The 20,187-nt window shown below is 44.5% G+C and overlaps 1 protein-coding gene across 1 annotated transcript in view; it reads right to left on the bottom strand.

Moving 5' to 3' along the window:
* SPRED1 (sprouty related EVH1 domain containing 1) overlaps positions 1-20,187 on the bottom strand; it is an 84,644-nt gene that overhangs the window by 23,927 nt on the left and 40,530 nt on the right. The window contains exons 3-4 of the mRNA XM_088456572.1: positions 5,179-5,347; positions 3,063-3,112 (exon numbers count right to left, since the gene is read on the bottom strand). Coding sequence (XP_088312698.1) covers positions 3,063-3,112; positions 5,179-5,347 — 219 coding nt within the window. The remainder of the gene's footprint in view (positions 1-3,062; positions 3,113-5,178; positions 5,348-20,187) is intronic.

The raw sequence follows: 20,187 nt of genomic DNA, 5'->3' as shown, positions 1-20,187 counted from the left end.
GGCGCAACTGAAGCCACAGTAAGAAAGGACACCTGGGGCCTGATTCACAGTAGTATGCTATGCCGATGTTTTCGCAATTGAGCGATTACCGGCCGCCTGCGCATGCTTCTAGTAGTCGCTTGCAGCAAGTATTACTTCACAGTGTGATTGATCATAGGGTTACTCAGAAAGTCCCATAATCGACTGATATGCGACCGATCTGTGTCTTTGCAAGCAGTCGCTTGGGGCAGCACAGACGGTGTAATGGTTAGCATTACTGCCTCACAGCACTGAGGTCGTGGGTTCAATTCCTACCACAGCCCTTACTGTGCGGAGTTTGTATATTCTCCCTGTGCTGGCGTGGGCTTCCTCCGAGTACTCTGGTTTCCTCCCACACTCCAAAAATATACTGGTAGGTTAATTGGCTTCCAAAAAAACAAATTAACCCTAGTGTGTATGTGTGTGCGTGCACATGTGGTAGGGAATATAGATTGTAAGCTCCACTGGGGCAGGGACTGATGTGAATGGCCAAAATATGCTCTGTAAAGCGCTGCGGAATATATGTGCGCTATATAAATAACTAATAATAATTAGCGAAGCCGCCAGTGGGCAACGCAAAACAAATCCAGGCAGCTGCAACATTTGCATATTTTTGGACAGCCTCTGCGTACAAATTTGTGTATATCCCTGAATCAGGCACTTAAAACTTAGTTGTATATGAATATAATTTCTCCCTAGTTTTGGTGTTGGCACAAATGATCACTACAGATGCGTCCTCATACATCTAGCCTTCTTGTGCGCTTAACAGCCCTTCTAATCGCGCCAAGCCGTGGCATCCGTAGCGCAGAGCGAATTTTTGTGCAACGTTTTACCTTCAAATGCATCTTACTCACACAGTGATGCAAATTTCTAGCACAAGCAGCTTCTGCTGATTAAAATGATACGCCGCATGCCTATGTTCTCTGTGTGACTGCGGGTGTTATCTGCATGCGAAACGCTATGTTACAGGGATACAGCCAATGACACTGTAATGTAGCATTTCACTTGAAGATACACCCACAGTCGCATACAGAACATAGGCATGCGGCATATGATATTTATCAGCAGAAGCTGTTTGGGCTATCTATTCGCATCACTGTGTGAATAACATGCATTTGAAGGTAAAAAGTCGCACGAAAGACGCTTGGCGCTACCGATGCACACTGAGCTCCCGTGATGTGTGGCGCGACAGGTCCAGCAGAGGGAGGGGCGCCGCCGGCCAGGATATCGTACCTGCACCGCCCCCCCGCCACCATTGCACCCGGTCCAGACTGTGTGAAGACTACTGAACGAGCAGGCAAGTGTGCCTGCTGGTGCTGCTGGGGACTGTAGGGGAAGCTGCAGCAGAAGTGCGCAGCCCCTCCCAGGCATTGTTGCCATTCAGAGCTGCCGCCGGAGGCCAGGATGATTCTCTTTCCCCAGCGCTGTCTCTGCTCCGGACTAGCCACTGCAGCCAGGTAAGTATTTTTTTTTGCTGGTAGGGGGTCGGGCTGCCGGTAGGGGGGTTGGATTGCCGGTGGGGGGAGGGGGGGGGGGTCGCACTGCTTGACTTTCAATTGATGTCAGCCATATTTTTACTTGGCTGGCTGCATTTGTGTGAAAGGTGTGTGTGTGTGCACGTGTGTGTCACTGTGTGTGTATCTGTGTCAGTGTGCGTGTGTCACTGTGTGTGTGTATCTGTATCAGTGTGTGTCAGTATGTGTGTGTCAGTGTGCATATGTCACTGTGTGTGTATCTGTGTCAGTGTGTGTGTATCTGTCAGTGTGTGTGTATCTGTGTCAGTGTGTGTCTGTGTGCGTGTGTCAGTGTGTGTATGTATGTGTGTCTGTGTCAGTGTGTGTGTGTGCGTGTGTCAGTGATGGTGTGCTGAGAGAAGACAAGGAGGGAGGAGGTGATGGTATGGCTGTAAGACGATGCGGGGGAGAGATGATGGTGTGCTGAGAGACGATGCAGGGGGAGATTGTGTGGCTGAGAGACGCAGGGGGAAGGAATTTACACGGGGGAAGGAGTCTCATTGAATCGCTGTTGTATGATGATGACATTATTAATATTCTTACACAACCGGCATCTTCCGGTCGATGTGACCTACAGTACATGAATAGTGAATACCGACTGAAGACGTCGTCGTCCCAGGAAGGATACATTTCATCAGAGGTAACACATTGTGAAAAACCACCGTATAGGTAAGGTGCATATAAAATGGACAGGAAAGTTCCCAGAGTGACGAGAAAAGGATGGCGTGTCATGTCCGCACACCCCGTTTTCAGTGACCACGCCCACTTTTTCGCCGCACAACATTTTTTTCCTGTGTGCGCGTGGTGGGGGGAAGGTGCCATTCTTAAACTTGCCCTGGGCTCCAAAATCTACAGTTACGCCACTGGTCCCTCATCATGTGATTTCTGCAAATTCAACAGCTGTTTAATACTTTGCATATGGTTACTAGATGTCTCATTACACACTATATAATATTTTTCATGCTCTATGGTATCTCTGAAGAAGTAATTTTTAAAGAACAGTCTCTGAATTCACACATGGGGACAGAGGAAAACTCACTAGCGCATGTATTTAGTTCCTGTCATGTGAAAAACCTCAATAACTCCAAAATAAGAGACACATCTTCTCTCATGTAGCATATATTAGTCTGGAATCTCTTTGAAAAAAAGTTTGGAGTCTCTCGCATACAGTAGTACAACATTGTGCCAAGGGCTAGTGATACATGAAAAACATTCAGTGATTTTAATAAACAGACACCAACTATCCATTTGCTTCTAGATAGTATCACCAAGGGTTTGGACTATAAAATCCACCAGGCAATTACTGATCAAAGTGCAATGACTAAAAGGACTACTGCTTATCACGGTGTAATATACAGTCTGTATCTGTTGTGAACAAGACTCCAGTTACAGATTCCAGACACTGCTATGCCAAACTTTAAAATCGAAGGCGGATATAATTGCCCAGCTGTATTTTTGCCAATATAGTTAAGATTTCCTTTTTATGTGCGTTCTGTTTCCGGTTACAACAAAATCAGATACAGTACATACCTGCAACCCATCATCCAAGACCTCTGCTTCTCCTTGTGACGTGGGAAAGCCTGTGGACACCAGAGAAAGTGGTCAGTAGATCATTGACAGTGTTACAAATGGCCCCAATATGCAGGGCCAGTCCCTCCTTTTGAAGATTTGTACATGGAAAGGTTTGCCCCTCCCTATATGGCATAGAGACTCCTGTTTGCATAATGAATGCCATTACCACTAAAAATTCTTCTCATTTCAAATTCATACATTTTGTTTGCATACTTTGCAAAAACACATTTTATAACAAAACTCAACATATCATAATGGAGATTATAATACATCAATGTCAAAATAGACAGGGCTACCTACTACAATGTGGGATGTAGCAGCCCTGCATACACATGCCCCTAGAAAACACCCCCCCCCCCCCCCCCCCCAGCATCTGGTGATGTCTGTGCGTTCCAGACTTCAGGCTGTAATTGCCTGCAAAGGATTTGCAACAAAGTGTTAAAAAGTGAAAGTTAGATTTAGGATTGTTTAGTTTGTCCCATTACTTTTGGCCCCTTAAAAAGTGGGAGGCACATATAGAAACCGTTGTAATTCCTACACCGTTCAGCTGATTTGGATGTAATTACCCTCAAATTAAATCTGAAAGTCTGCAGTTAAAGCACATCTTGTTTGTTTCATTTCAAAACCATTGTGGTGGTGAATAGAGGCCAAAATATGAAAATTCTGTCAATGTCCCAATATTTATGCACCTGACTATTTATCTGTATGGGGGGAGCACATCTACTGGCTATTTATCTGTATGGGGGAACACAGCTAGCTATGTATATGCATGGAGGCACACAGCTACCTATTAGGGATGTAGTCATAATCCTGACTGCTGGGATTCTGGCGTTCAGAATGATGACGCCGGAATCCCGACCGCTGAGATCCCGAAGGTATATTGAGGTTAGGGGGAGGGTTAGGCTGCGGGGGGAAGGGTTAGGTTAGGCTTACTTACCTGGAGGCGTCGGGATTGTAACCTGGTTGGGATGCCGGCGTCAGGATTCTGACCGCCGAGATCCCGAGCTACGGTATCCCGTACCCATCCCAGCTATCTATCTGTATGGGGGCACACAGCTAGCTATTTATCTGTATGGGGCACACAGCTAGCTATTTATCTGTATGGGGGCACACAGCTAACTATTTATCTGTATGGGAGCACACAGCTAACTATTTATCTGTATGGGAGCACACAGCTAGCTATTTAGGAGTATGGGGCACACAGCTATTTATCTGTACGGGGCACACACCTAGCTATTTATGGGCTTGTAGGCGAATGACTGGTATAAGGCATTAAAAATGCTATGCATAGAAAGCCAGATCTAACGCATCCTCCGCTTTTGCAGTGGTTGTCAGGGGGAAGATTTTAAGTCACATACTGTGATAGTGTGGCAGCAACTTGGCTGTCATTTTATGGTATCACGGCATGTGGCTGTCATATTAACAGCCACATGCCATCACAAGCAGCTTTGTAATTCCGTTCTTGCTAAAATGCAAATGCAGCAGGTGGTTTCTAAAACCTCCTGGTGCGACCGAAGTCGCAGCATGGGATCACCATTGTGACAATCTCTCGCGATGTTGGACCGCACCGATCAGCTGAGTAAGCCTCCGTTTCTGGGAACGCAGGGCGGGGGCCTACGTGCAATAATGCAGGACTCGTTCTGCACACGCACAGAATGGGTCCTGCGCAATGAACAGATAATCGGAAATCTGTGTTCAGCAGTGCACAGCTCAATCAGGCCCTCAAAGAGGACATTTGTGGCTCTGGGTTTTAAGAAAAGGCTATATAATGCATGTAACAAAAACAAACAAACAATGCAATCCACAAACACCAGTTCACCTAGTGGCACATGACTGGTAAAGAAATAGCTGGAAACAGTGATCAGCGCACTCGGCATACAAACTGCATAGAAAGCATTGTCGGCACCTCAATTACTAGCCCCCTTATTTAATATCAGCGCTTCTCACTGTAACACCAATTTGAAGCAATGTCCATGGTCCTGGACAGATTTATTAGCACACTAAACAGCATGTTAATTAGATACCCAACTAACAGGGCAGTCATTTGTAACAATAAATGGCTATATAGGGATACCTTGAGTGAGGTCTTCAATGGCACGACGTATTCCCCTATCAAATGCTCGAGCATCTGCTGGACTCTGGAATGTGAGGCCAAACTTCTTGTCTCCAATCCTCCAGTGGTGGAACGTAGGGGTGACTTTATTATACACAAGTTCCCGCTTTAGTACACAATCCAGGACCACCTGGGGAAAGCAGACAAGTAACAAGACTATAAAAACAAGGCTAATAAACACAGAATTAACTGCAACACCACAAAAACAACCCTTGTGCCAATTTACACATAAAACCAGAATAATCTGTCATGCAAAGTCAAAAGAACCTTCAGTCCTAGTGTCCCACGCTTGCAGGATACAAGTTGCCAAAACCATAGAATTTAAAGGCCAATAATACTAACTAGTGTACATATGTCACTAACTGGAAGCACAAAACTCAAAAGGGGATCATTTATAATGAGTTAACAAAACCTAAACATGCAGGCATCTTTGCTGTCGATTGTATGAATACATATGCAGAAGGGTTGGGTATGAAATACCGGCGGTTGAAATCCCGACAGCGGCATCCTGATGGATGAAGATCCCGATGGGGCGGTAAGTACCCTAACCCTCCCCCTCTCCCCCCCTTAGTGGTGCCTAACCCTAACCTCCCCCCAATGGTGCCTAATCCTAACCTCTCCCCTGTGATGCCTAATCCTAACCCCTCCTTTCCACACCATAAACCTAACCCTCCCTGGCTGATGCCTAACCCCCTCTCCCCCCCGGTGGTGTATAACCTTAACCCCCCCTTCCTGTAGCTTAGCCCTAACCCTCCCGGGAGGTGCCTAACCCTAATCTCCCCCCAGGGGTCCCTAAAGCTAACCCTCCCCATCCCAACAGCTAACATGCCCCGCTTACCTTCGTTTGGGATGGCGGCTGTCAGGATTTCGGCGCCGATCTTTAATCCCAAATCGGGAATTCAACATCAGGATTCCGATGGCCGGCATCCAGGCCACCATTAGATGAACTACATCCCATGCAGACACCTCCAAAGCACACAAACGGGAAGCGGTCAGAATGCTGACCGCTGGTATTCCGGTGGTTAGAATGCCTACGCCGGAATCCCGACACTTGTCAGAATACTGGGTTAGGGGGGGGTTTAGTCAGGCTTCGGGGAGGGAGAGTTAGGTTTAGCCGCTAAGCCGGGAGGTTAGGTTTAGGCACCGGTGAGGGAGGGGTTAGGTATACTTAACTTTGGGCTTCGGCATTCTAACCTGGTTGGGATGCCGGCAACGGGATTCTGACCGCAGGGATCCCGATCACCGGTATCTTGTACCCAACCGCACATAAACATATGCAATCTTGGAATTGTAATGCAAACCTGGATTACCTGCAGAACAATTCAGGGAGTGTGTATAGAACATCACTTGGCTATAAGATGTAGGGTTTCTATTGCACAATATTATGGGATTAATTCTGAGTTGCACACATGTTGTGGGCGTTCCTGGGCGGTGACAAGGAGGTGACTTAGCGCACGCACGGACATGATCCGTCTTATGGACGTGTTATGGGACACCCCGAGTGGATGCAGGAGCCTGCCCAGGTATCCTGCCACTAGGCTGTCCCCTAACCCAGCCGAAAACACAGGGTAGACAAGCCAGGGACAGGATGCAGCATTATGCCGAAGGGAATAGAGACCATGGCAATGCCCGATGAGCATAGGTAGCAGGGGTAGTGTTTGATCAGATTAGGGACTGGGGCCTTAGGCACTGGGGACTATATATGAGGGGGAATTCTAAAGGATGGAAGTACTGGCAAAAAGGAGGAGAGAGTGAGGCAGGGCCATTATCTGAGGAGAATAGGGACAAGCTACAGTAGATGAGGAGGAGAGATACCAAGACCATAACATGAGTATAATACAGACCACAGTCGTTATTTGAAGAGAGGGGGGAACGGGACCAGAGACCACAGCCATTATATGAGGGACAGTATCTGCGGGAGTAGAGACCAGGGAATCTCCCCTTTAGTCAGAGTCACAACCCCACTGTTCGCATTACTACAGCTTTTTATCACAGCGAGTAAAATTGAAAACTATAATCATTAAATATATATTTAGTTCAAAATTATTTCATTAGTTTTATTGTTTATTCGATTAAGATTTGCTCAGCAAAGAAGCCCGCCCGGAGAGGCAAAGTGTGAGAAAAAAAATTGTGGCCCTTCACACAGTCATTTTCTTAATATGACGCTCCAAGTAAAAAGTTTTGACGCCACCGCTGTAGACCTATGGAGCCGCTTAACTGTAGTCCTCATTTTTCAATTATAACAGGTCCTGTGGGAAGTTTTATGGAAAAGTACCAGATACAGCAAGCTGTACTGAAATGGAAATGGAATAAGATAGCCAGCACGCCACACAAGGAATCCGGCATTGACTGTACTCCTGGACTGTTACCCATATATACTGCTCACTGAATTAGGTCATGTCACGCTTGTGGTGCCCCATACAATGACCAGGAACTCATCATGGTGCGTGCACACGGTACGATCAGTCAGCGATAACATCCTGTTTAATGAAATATTGCGGTCATTGGGGGAGAGGTGTTATCAGCATAATCTCCCATGATTAAATCCTGAGCATGAAAGTCTGCACATTCCCTGAGAGTTCTGTGTAGAAGAGGACTGGGACCGCAATACAACTTTTTAGCTCCTTTTTCTGACCACAAATCGAGCAAAGGTTATTTGATAAATTAAGGAAATAGGACTCTCTGACCACAAAACTCTGTTCCTGTTCCTAACCCTAACAGGCTGTGTCTAGGTGTATATGTCAGCACAAGCCCAAGCCGTGCCCTAAACACCCAGTTAGTAAATCTTTGACTCAAATGACTGCCATGGTCTATTCTCCGAAATAGGAGTGACTTATTAGTAACTGAAGACAGCTTCAGAAGACAGCTACTGAAACATCCATCGAGCCCTTCTCATTGTTTAAGGAGGATGAACAAAGACAAATTATGTTGCTAGGGATTTACATATATTTATTAACATTAGTTATATAGTGCTAACATGTTGTGTTGTGCTTTAAATGGTGAACAAAAAAAGTTTTTAAAAAAGTACTCTATAGGATAGTCCTGGTTCCACACATGTATGCACCCTGTTTACGCCTCTGTTCTCTCTATTCACCATGCTACTGCTTACCCAATATTTTAACAAACAAGGATACTTGGAATATATTTTGAAAAACATTTATAAGGAAATGCAAGTTAAGAATATAAAATAAAAACTATGCTATGGAAATTGACAGGCCAATTGGTGCAATCTGATGGCAGTACAGCTGGTAGGCATAAAGAGTACCCACAACGTTGATGCATCTCTTGTATAATTAAATGCCTATTAAATAAGACATCCATGCAATTCTTTATATTCATATTCCTCAACAGATAAGGTGAGCAATCATGTTTATACACTGTAATACTGCCTTAGGATTCAAACAAACTAAGTTTTAAGCACCTGTGATGTTGTTTGTTTAGCCACTGCATGGTGGATGGTAAAAAAGTGTGTTATTATCGAGTTCTAGACATTTTTTGGGGGATTAGCATAATTTAAAAACACAGTCAAGACAGCCCGGTACGATCCTCTCTACCTGCTTCTTCCTCGCTGGGCACGTCTAGGTAGTGTGTGGCTGAAGACAACCAGCCTGAAAACATTAAACGTTAACCCCCACGGGGTAGACAGATGATGCTCTGTCCTCCTTCTCAGCACTCCCAGATTGCCCCCTGGGGGCTCAGACTACATTATATTAGCGCACTTTATATAAGGTGGCTGAAAATTTGTAGCTCATAAGTAAATAGGTTTGAAACTACTTAAATATTTTCTTATTTATTACCAGGAGATAGCAGAAAAGTTTTTAATAAGGACAATAATTTAAAAAACACCCTACCAATTTGGGAATACGCTTTTATTTTTCCAAAGAGTGTGATGTTTCATTTTCCAATAACTTATACAGTTTAGTTGTACCTAGTCTCACAGAATAAATGCAAGTTATAGCTATATTCAAACCAATCAGCATTTCTCATGACAGTTCGTTTTCAGGTACATATAACTTTTTTCAGCAAAGGCAGAAGTGATACAACTGGTGCTACTATGGTTAAAGTGCTGGAAAGAAAAGGACACAATACAACATCACATACAGTATAGGTAGAAAGAAAGAAAAACAAACAAAAAAACAGTGTAGAAGATAATTATATAATCATATTTTTACACTCCAACAGAGACAAACAAAAGGAAACTGTGACACAGGTTGTAATACTTGAGAACATGAATATCTGTGTGAGCTGACCTGTAGCACCAGATTGCAATCTCTCTTGACAGGTACAATACAAAGTCTGAGCGGGCATACCTGTAAGGCTTGTTGTGCACCTGTGCCTTTGCAAACAGTTGAACACCCTACTGTTAACTGTGCATTAAATGCATTGCTTTCTGCTTGAATCCTAACCCTTCTCCTCTCCCTACCCTTAACTCTCCCCGATGTCTAACCCTACCCAGTACCTAAACCTTAACTCCTAACCCTAACACTCCTCTAACTCAGATGGGCCAAGTGGTTCTTATTTGCCATCAAATTCTATGTAACCCCGCGACTTATCTTCGGGATGCCGGAGGTCGGCATGTCGGTGCCGGAATTCTGACAGGTGTCAGGATTCTGCACGCCAGGATACTGACCACATCCCATGCAAGGGTCGCTTATCAAATGAATCAGTGCAGTCTCTTTGTGGGTCCTAGTCACAAAGCACAGTACAACTTAAAAGAACGATATAAAACGATAAAGATATTGTTTGATTGTTGTTTTTTTTCAACCCCTCTAACGAAAAATCGATGGTCGATGCGCGGGCACGGATGGTTGATATATCGACCATCGCCCGTGCCTGCAGGCCAACCTAGCCGATATTGATCAGGATAGCCTGTTTGTTCTAGGGACCCGCGATCGTCGATCGTGTGATCGTTAAGTTGTTAGGGGGTTGGTGCATGTTGCTGGATGTTCGATATCGAACATCCAGCACATGCAGGACGATCAGACAACGATATCTGATCGTTGTCTGATCAACCCGTGTGTATGGGCCATTAGACGTATTTTTGGTCAAAAAAGATGCAAAGAAGACACCAGGTGCAAGCAGAGTAGCATGGGACCTGGTGGCTCACTGACATCAGGCGTCTCGCACCACATGGTGTATTGTGTATGAGGACACATCTGTAAGGAGCAAACTACCTCCAGTCATGATTGTGCTAAAAGAAAAGTAAAGCACAACCTATTCACAGCATTCTCTGATTAATAGGTCATAAATGAATACACTGTATCCCACATGGAGTCTAGCTGCCAGTAGCCAATCAGAACAGTTTTCTTATACCCCGACTAGAGCAAAGCCGCTCTGCATTGGTTAGATCCTGACACAACTCCTGGCTTGTCAGTGGTATCAGGGCGCCGATATGAATGTTTGTTTGTTTTCTTCCCACCGGGCTAAAAACCTGTAGACATAAAGTGGATACCTGTACATATAGGGAGATTATAAACTGGTGCACCAGGAAGCTTATTTAAATAAAGGATTTTTTTTTTCCACTACAGGTCCCCAGCAGTTTATGGTGGCCAGGTCTTGATTGGACCAGTAGTTCCACAGTCTGTGATTTAAACCCAGTCACCCACCATCAGGGGTGCTGAGAGGACATTTCCTATTGAAGAGGCTCCAATAAGGAAAGACGTATTTTATGCTAAACAACCCAAAATGTTCAACTCAATTGTACTGTGTGGTAAGTTATTTCTTTTTTCTTTTGACCTGTGCACATTTATATACATTTATTGCAACTATGGATCATTACTAAAATAAAGCATATAAAAATAAAATAAAAAAAGGTCTACATGAGTGGTGAAGTGTGCAGCAGACAGGTCCACTTAATATTTAAAAATGTTCACAAGGCACATGAATAAAAAAAACACCATTGTCACACGCACTCTTTGCATCCCGGATGTATCTGAGAAACTCATCTAAATATAGAGCGTGGAACATGGAATTATACAGTAACAGAACAGGGTGGTTTCAGCAGGCAGACACAGTGAGTTCCCACTAGTAAGAAATGCATGTCTATGCTGAAAAGTCACAGCTACATCAGCAGCATGCAATGTGGATATAGTCCTGGGTGATAAAGAGATCAGATGGGGCATTGTATGACTTCCTGCAGACTGGCTGGAGCCCAGAGCAGGAAGGTGACAGTAATAATGCAGGATGTGTGGAAGCAAGATGAGGTCTGACCTGACACTTACTGGCCTCCTGCATAGATGATGCTGAAGCTGTTCCCAGGAGGAGGCCTCTTTACTTTGCTCTAAAAAAATCAATACCCCTGCTGCTTGTGGAGGTCACATTCCTCTCCTAACACTTCTGTGCTGCTAGCAAGCGGAAGGGGAATACAGTCAGGAAATAGTCGAATATTGCTCGCTCTCTCTCTGCAGACTCATGTCCCCCATCTTAACTGAATACTAGTTTATTCTTCCACCATAATGCTATGAAATACATATGTATTCTTATTTGCACTCTTTCTAGTGGATCTCCTTCCAGCAGTATGATAAATGACTCCTAAAAATGGTCCGGGGAAACTTGGTCCCAGTGTTTCCACTTTTTTGTCCCGTTTTTTTCTGCTTTGCAGCAGAGTTTACACTTTTGGATTTTTTTTTTGCAGGTTTTATTTTTTTTGTGGTTTGCAGCCAGGGCCATAACTAGGGGTGTGCGACATGTGAAGTCGCACAGGGTGCAGGGACCAGAGGCGGCACCATGGCTTGCAGGGTACCTGAAACGGCACCCTGCAGCTAGTAGTACCGCTGCAGAGACACCCGGAGTGTCCAAGGAACCCTGCAGCCTGTAAAGCTGTCTGGAGCATACTTCGGATGTTCCGGGCAGTGCTCTACTTCCCAAAGCCAACGCCTCTGCCCCCTAGACGTGATGTCATTATGTCAAAAGTTTAGGGGGCAGGGTCGGCACGGGGCGCACTGCCATCCTGTTACGGCGCTATTTGCAGCAGTCTTACAGGGAAATCTGCTATGTTAATGTATAGTGTTTCCACATTTTATTTTATTTTCAGGATAGCCGCTCTCCAGTTATGTAATTCCAACAGCATTTTAAGAAAATAAAAAGGTCTGGGAAATTAGAGGGAACTTTTCCTGGAAAACCAGGCAAAACACTGGTAGAGACCCGGAAATCTGTACATTTGAAAGCAGTCTGTAATGAGTGTCACACTATAAGGTCCCAGAGTGGTGCCATTTACTTTACGGCCACATCCTTTTACTGTGGATTGCAGTGAGCACATGTGCGTCCTCACCTCCCAGCTTCCTCTATTGGCCTTCCTCCCCTGGCTTCAATGTCACTGGCGTCAGACAGTTCCTCCTTCGCTGGGATTATAGTTGATCAGAATCAAAGTTTGTCTGCATCTGCACCAAGCCCCATTCGGCTCACATGGTACTATCTGCTTTAACTGGTGTGGCCCTCAACAATTTGGTTAAGCCTGTGAAGTGGTCCCCAGCTGAAATAATTGCCCGTCCCTGTTTTACAGATCTGACTGTAGCTAAAATGAAATCATTGCATAAAAACTTTATTGAAAAAAGTTGTTGCATACAAACATGTCATTATCTAATGTCGTTTAACGGCTACTTTTCTCTTTTTATTCAGTATCATACATTTTATTCAGTATCATTTTTCAATTGGAAGCAATCCCAGTAATGAGATGTGGCTGTATAAAGTCATGTTGGTAGCCATTTCGCTGTAATTCATGAAGGTGACTGTTTCGATTTCACACAGGTATTACATCTTAGGGCCAGATTCAATTAGAGGCGAAAAGTGCCGTTTGGAGAAAAGTTTCCGCAGATTCGGACTTTCCGTCTGTTTTCAAAGTATCTCCATATTCAATTCCAGGACAATTTTGCCTAAGCGGAGAGTCAATGCATTGTAATAGGCAGAAGAGTACAGTGCATCCGGAAAGTATTCACAGCGCTTCACTTTTTCCACATTTTGCTATGTTACAGCCTTATTCCAAAATGGAATAAATTCATTTTTGTCCTCAAAATTCTACACACAATACCCCATAATGTCAATTTGTAAAAAGTTTTTTTTCGAGATTTTTACACATTTAATAATAAAAAAAACATAAAAGGGGGGTATCCACTAGACGATTAAGTTGAACGATTGAACGATAACGATTGTTCAATTGTTTGCAAAAGTGTCTAAAACGACCAGCGATGCGCGTGTCCGCTGGTCAATAGATATCTATCATCTTCCAAACATGCTGGTCAACCTGACGATATAGTCAGGTTCAGCATGTTTCCAGATGATTGATGACCCTGCACTGAATGTCTGCTCGTTCAGTGCAGGCTCATCACACGACTGACAAACGACTGAACGATTACAATGTCGTAATCGTGCAGTTGTTTTCAGATCTTGTAGTGGATACCCCCTTAAGAAATCACATGTACATTAGTATTCACAGCCTTTGCCATGAAGCTCAAAATTTAGCTCAGGTGCATCCTGTTTCCACTGATCATCATTGAGATGTTCCTACAGCTTAATTTTAGTCAACCTGTGGAAATTTCAGTTGACTGGACATGATTTTGAAAGGCATACACCTGTCTATATAAGGTCCCACACTTGACAGTGCATGTCAGAGCACAAACCAAGCATGAAGTCCGAAGAATTGTCTGTAGACCTCCGAGATAGGACTGTCTCGAGGCACAAATCTGGGAAGGGTACAGAAAAATATCTGCTGCTTTGAAGGTCCCAATGAGCACAGTGGCCTCCATCATCTGTAAATGGAAGAAGTTCGGAACCACCAGGACTTTTCCTAGAGTTGGCCGGCCGTCTAAACTGAGCGATCGGGGGAGAAGGGCCCTAGTCAGGGAGGTGACCAAGAACCCGATGGTCACTCTGTCAGAAAGAGGAGAACCTTCCAGAAGGACAACCATCTCTGCAGCAATCCACTAAAAACAGGCCTGTATGGTAGTGGCCAGACGGAAGCCACTCCTTAGTAAAAAACGCATGGCAGCCCGCCTGGATTTTGCCAAAATGCACCTGAAGGACTCTGACCATGAGAAACAAAATTATCTGGTCTGATGAGACAAAGATTGAACTCTTTGGCGTGAATGCCAGACGTTATGTTTGGAGGAAACCAGGCACTGCTCATCACCAGGTCAATACCATTCCTACAGTGAAGCATGGTGGTGGCAGCATCATGCTGTGGGGATGTTTTTCAGCGGCAGGAACTGGGAAACTAGTCAGGATAGAGGGAAAGATGAATGCAGCAATGTACAGAGACATCCTGGATGAAAACCTGCTTCAGAGCGCTCTTGACCTCAGACTGAGGCGACGATTCATCTTTCAGCAGAACAACGACACTAAACACACAGCCAAGATATCAAAGCAGTGGCTTCAGGACAACTCTGTGAACGTCCTTGAGTGGCCCAGCCAGAGCCCAGACTTGAATCCGATTGAACATCTCTGGAGAGATCTGAAAATGGCTGTGCACCGACGCTTCCCATCCAACATGATGGAGCTTGAGAGGTGCTGCAAAGAGGGATGGGCAAAACTGCCCAAAGATAGGTGTGCCAAGCTTGTGGCATCATATTCAAAAAGACTTGAGGCTGTAATTGCTGCCAAAAGTGCATCAACAAAGTATTGAGCAAAGGCTGTGAATACTTATGTATGTATGTATGTATGTATGTATCTTAGTTTTTTTTTATTTTTTTTATTACATTTGCAAAAATCTCGAAAAATTTTTTTTACACGTTGTCATTATGGGGTATTGTGTGTAGAATTTTGAGGACAAAAATTTATTTATTCCAATTTGGAATAAGGCTGTAACACAACAAAATGTGGAAAAAGTGAAGCACTGTGGATCCTTTCCAGATGCATTGTATCTCCTATAAATAGCAGGTGAAAATCGTTATTTTGGGGTGCAAACATCTGGAAACTACTCAGAACCCTTGGGACAGCCCCCCAAAGGACATCAACAAAAAAAATTTAAAAAAATTACCTCAGAACACCCCAAAAAAGTACTTTAATTTTAGGGGCGAAAATGTAAAAAGTGGAGGGACAACTATAAAAACTAGCGAAATAGACTTCTTGGGGTGCTGTAAGGAGGGGCAAAGTGTTTTAGGGATTGCAGGTGCATGTATGAGAGTGGTTTTTCACGTTTTTTTAAAAGTTCAATTTACATACATAAAAATATGCTAGCAACTATTTTCAAGTACCCCAAATTTGACTGGACTACTTATTTTCACCAAAAAATACTGCTTTATGCCATTCTTCACCACTTTTGCAAAGACGCCAATAAGGAGCAATTTAAACTACTTAAGTATCCCAAATACTTTTATTAGGGCTATTAGTACACATCTACATTGATTCCCTATGTTAGTGCATCTTTTTTCGGGGGTACTGACTGATTTTCCCAATTCTGACAGTACTTTCCGCCTGTTCAGCATTCGCCGCTGTTTTCGCCTGTATAGGAATTGAATATGGAGAAAAGCAGGGACGAGCACGTAAAGTTTCCGCCTCTGAAACAGGCGAAGGAGGCGGAAAGTCAGACAGGCGAAATTTTTCCGACTTTTCGCCTATAATTCAATACGGGCTTTAAGGTTATACTTATATAGAGATTAATTATATCAGATTTATTTGCATTATTACTGTAGCACAATTTTGCTAATATTAACTTGACAAGTATAATGCAGGCAGCATGGGCCACAAATTGGATCACGTATGGCCTTTTTCAACATCTCTGCACCCAGTGCTGCAATCAATCAATAATTACGGAAAGAATAACCTTAAAATATGTAATGCATTGCATTACTGGTTCACCTGACAGGAAGGAGTAACAGGAAGAAAAGTGACGATTTTGTGGATTCGGCCAGCCCTCGTGCAGTCTGAGGAGAGTCTGGGGAGTGTGGGGGATGGGACTACTAGACAGGGCTATAGTAAGGAGATCTGTTTCTTGCATTAACCAGCTCAGTGCCTTTACTGTGTGGCAAAAGCAGCCACTCCAGCAAGGATTAAACATCTGGTATCTGTGTCGATAATCAATATGTCCAACGTATATATATATATATGCAAAGAGCATAACTATGTTACATCTGGTAAATGGAGCAGAAGTCCCCTGTTATTCCTGAATCCTATTAAAAATATTTGATGCAATGTTCAATCAATTCCAGCTGTGGTTGATCTTAAATGTCTTGCAATCACAAAGCATATACGGTACAATATAATCAAAGTGAAAACAAAGTTACCTAAAAGCCACAGAGTCTGACATTTAACAAGCTGTGTCTTCAAACTGCAGCTAAACCTGTATATTCAGATATGCTGCAGAAGATGCTGAATATTAAAACATATGTTAACTCAAAAGATCCTTCATAATTTGATCATCGACCATGTCATATATCAGCTAAAGTGCCTCACATAGATCCTTAGCCCTAGCTGCTGGTTTTCAGCAACAAATAATCAATATTAACAGCAATTCATATTCCCACCAATATATTTAATCTCTAGAACAGTTTGCAGATTTTTTCTTGTTAAAGAAAACTCAAAGAAATCACCAACAGCACAGATGGTGTAATGGTTAGCATTGCTGCCTCACAGCAGTTTGTTGAGTTTGCATACTCTCCCTGTGCTTGTGTGGGTTTCCTCCGGTTACTCAGGTTTGCTCCACACTCCAAAAATATACTCGCAGGTTAATTGGCTCCCAACAAAAATGAACCCTAGTGTGTATGTGTGTGTGCATTGGATAGGAAAGAGTGTAAGCTCCCCACTGGGGCAGGAACTGATGTGAATGGCCAAATATTCTCTGTAAAGCGCTGCGGAATATGTGTGCTCTATATAAATAACTGGTAATAAATAAATAAAAGAAATTACTTCCATTACCATAGTATTTCCTCTTATTTCAATGTAAACAGCCCAGTACTAATCTCTCCAAGAGACACCATTACAGCAGCCTACAGTCAGCAAAATCATGAACTGTGGAACGGATGCCAGTCACGAATTGTATAACAATCTTATACTGCGTAGACACGGTACGATGGCAACGATCAGATAACGATCAGACGATCGTTGTCTGATCGTCGTGCATGTGTTGGATGTTCATCCAACACATGCAGTAACCCCTTAAGGACTATGGTCGATATCGACCAGGTCTGACTGCTTGCACAGACGACGGTAGTTGGTCGATAACGACCATACGTGGCCGCGCATCGACCATCGTATGGTAATTTGCAGGGGCCAGAAACTGTCAAGATTTTAACGATAGGATCGTTAACGTTAAAATATGACAGCTTATCGTACCGTGTACACGCAGCATTACATGTACCAATAGATTATTCCTACAATAAGTTTTAAGATAAATGTTTACATTTTCGAGATTTGTGTTCTAATATTTTAGATGGCAAAGCTTATGTATCATAACAAAAAAGGCAAAATAGTGGCACAGTGGTTGGTATTGCTGTCTCACAGCTCTGGGTTAATTTCAATTCCTGGCCAGAGCACTATCTTTGTGGCATTTGCATGTTCTCCATGCGTTTGTGGGAGTTTCTTTTGGGTACTTCAGTTTCCTATACAGTATGGGTGCGCTAATTGGCTGCTGACTATAATATACCCTAGTGCAGGCATGTCAAACATGTGGCCCGAATAATCAATTTCTGCGGCCACAGAGTGTGGGCTCACATAACAAGAGATATGGTAAGAACTTACCTTTGTTATCTCTGTTTCTACGAAGTCCATAGGGTCCACAGGGTTGACCTTGGGGTATAGGTTGGGAACCAAATCCGGGCACCACGCAGTTAAAGCTTTTAGCTCCCAGGATGCACTTGGGTCCACTCTCCCTATAACCCCACCCCCCAGCCAGAGGCACCTCAGTTTGTAAGTAGCAAAAGGCCGGAGGAGGAGAGAAAAAGAGAGAGAAAACTGGAACACTCTAGAACCATACTCACAGAAAAGGAGACGGGAAACCGGTGACCAGTAACACAGCCCATATGAAGCCAGATGCGTCAGGGTGGGCGCCCTGTGGACCCTATGGACTTCGTAGAAACAGAGATAACAAAGGTAAGTTCTTACCATATCTCTTGTTTTCTACTTCAGGGTCCATAGGGGGTCCACAGGGTTGACCTTGGGGATGTCCCAAAGCAGTGCAACCAAGGGTGGGGACGCTCCTGTGCTGAGAGGAGAATCCGTCGCCAAAAAGGAAGCATCCTGAGAGGCAAAGGAAACCAATGCCTAGAACCTTAAAAAGGTATGGACAGAAGACCACGTGGACACCTAGTAAGGCAAAACAGCCGAGGCGCCACAACGAGCCGCCCACGAGGGTTACATGGCCCGAGAAAAAACAAGCCTCAACGACAGAAATGCCTACCCATGGGTAGGCCCCTGAGGAAGACATACGAGGCCATCCAGCCAACATTTCATTATAGGCCGGCCATCGTTTCCTGTGAAAACCAGAAACCGCAGACCACCAATAAGGAGTCCGAATACCATAAGGAACTTGAACGGATCATATAAAGCCAAAGAGGCCGGACCACAGTCAATGAGGCCACACCAGCCGAGAAGACTGCTGACTGAATGGCCGTACCATAAGTTCCAGAATAATATGGAACCTAAAAACCACTCTAAGAAGAAATACAGGGCGAGAGCAACTCACACCCTGACATGATGCCCTCCAGAAGAGGGAGCCACATGAGAACGCTCCCAATTCAGACACTCTCCTGGTTGATTTAAACACACTGAGAGAGAGAGAGCTTAAACAATAGACCATGTAATGGCTATCACAACCAGCGGTTCCACTGACTGTCCCCGGAGGGAACAAAGAACCACTACTAACTCCCCAGGAGTCCCTAGGGAGGACAAGTGGAGGCATAATCCAGAAAACACTCCAAAGGATGAACTGGATACCAGAGCGGAGCAATTCCATATCTTAACCATACCGACAGTGTAGAGATCCGCACTGTCAGGAAGGCCAGGCCAAGGGTGAAACCCAAGCCAGCCGGAAGGAATGCCAGAATATCTGAAAATCCTGGACACCGGAGGATCGTATCGACAGGTATGATACCATAAGAATTATGTATGCCACAGTCCGTGGCAGATCCAAGCAAAGTCTGGCCTATCTGCTCTAAACATCTCAATGAAGACAGAGCCAGGGAAGCCCTAGGACCACAGTAGGGGCGCAGTCAAAGACAAACGATCCAGGTCCAGGGAAAAACAAGGACCCTGAGACAACAGGTCCAGATAGTGAAGCAGTAGGAACGGAGTATCGATGAGGAGACTCCGAAAATCTTAGTACCAGTGATGTCTGGGACGAACTGGAGCCCCCAGAAGGAAAGCCCCTCCGTCTCGAATTAAACTTCCGAAGACCTCGAGGAAGAAGGGAGACCGGAGGACACAGGTACACAAAGTGGAAGGACCACTTCACTGACAAAGAGTCACTGAAGGTAGCTTCAGTACTCCTGGAGCTGGACTGTAACACCGGTAATGTGTGATCAAGTCAGAAGGCCATGAGGATCAATCCCCTCAGGGAGGCCCCCTCTGCTCACCAGGAGTTGAAACCTCTCTTGGAGAAGAGACTAGTCCCCGGGATGCACGTCGCGACGGCTGAGGAAGCCCGCTTCCCAATGGAGAGCTCCGGGAATAAACACTGCAGAGTTGGCCAGGAGAAGACCCTTGGACTATGTCAGAATGGATGACATACCTGACATTGCCACCCAACTACCAGTGTTGCCTAGATGGAAGTCACTGTTGTGACACTGTCGGACTGAACCTATTCAGGTTTACCGTGACTTATGGGTTAGGCCAGAGTGAAGGTCCAAGACAGCCTAAAGTATCAACAAGTTAAGTGGCAGGGCAGAAACGACAGACGTCCAACTGCCCCGAAACGAATGCGGACCAGACACTGTCTGTAGCAAAGAACACCCTGGACGAGATGGCCATAGCCACCCGGACAGAGACCAACTCGCCTCCGGAGAAAGTATCATCGTTCGAACAGCGATCCGATGGGAAAAACTC

The sequence above is a fragment of the Taudactylus pleione genome, unplaced genomic scaffold, assembly GCF_031769625.1.
Source record: "Taudactylus pleione unplaced genomic scaffold, aTauple2 ptg000707l, whole genome shotgun sequence".
Lineage (NCBI taxonomy): Eukaryota > Metazoa > Chordata > Amphibia > Anura > Myobatrachidae > Taudactylus > Taudactylus pleione.
This window is presented reverse-complemented; position numbering and strand designations above follow the sequence as displayed.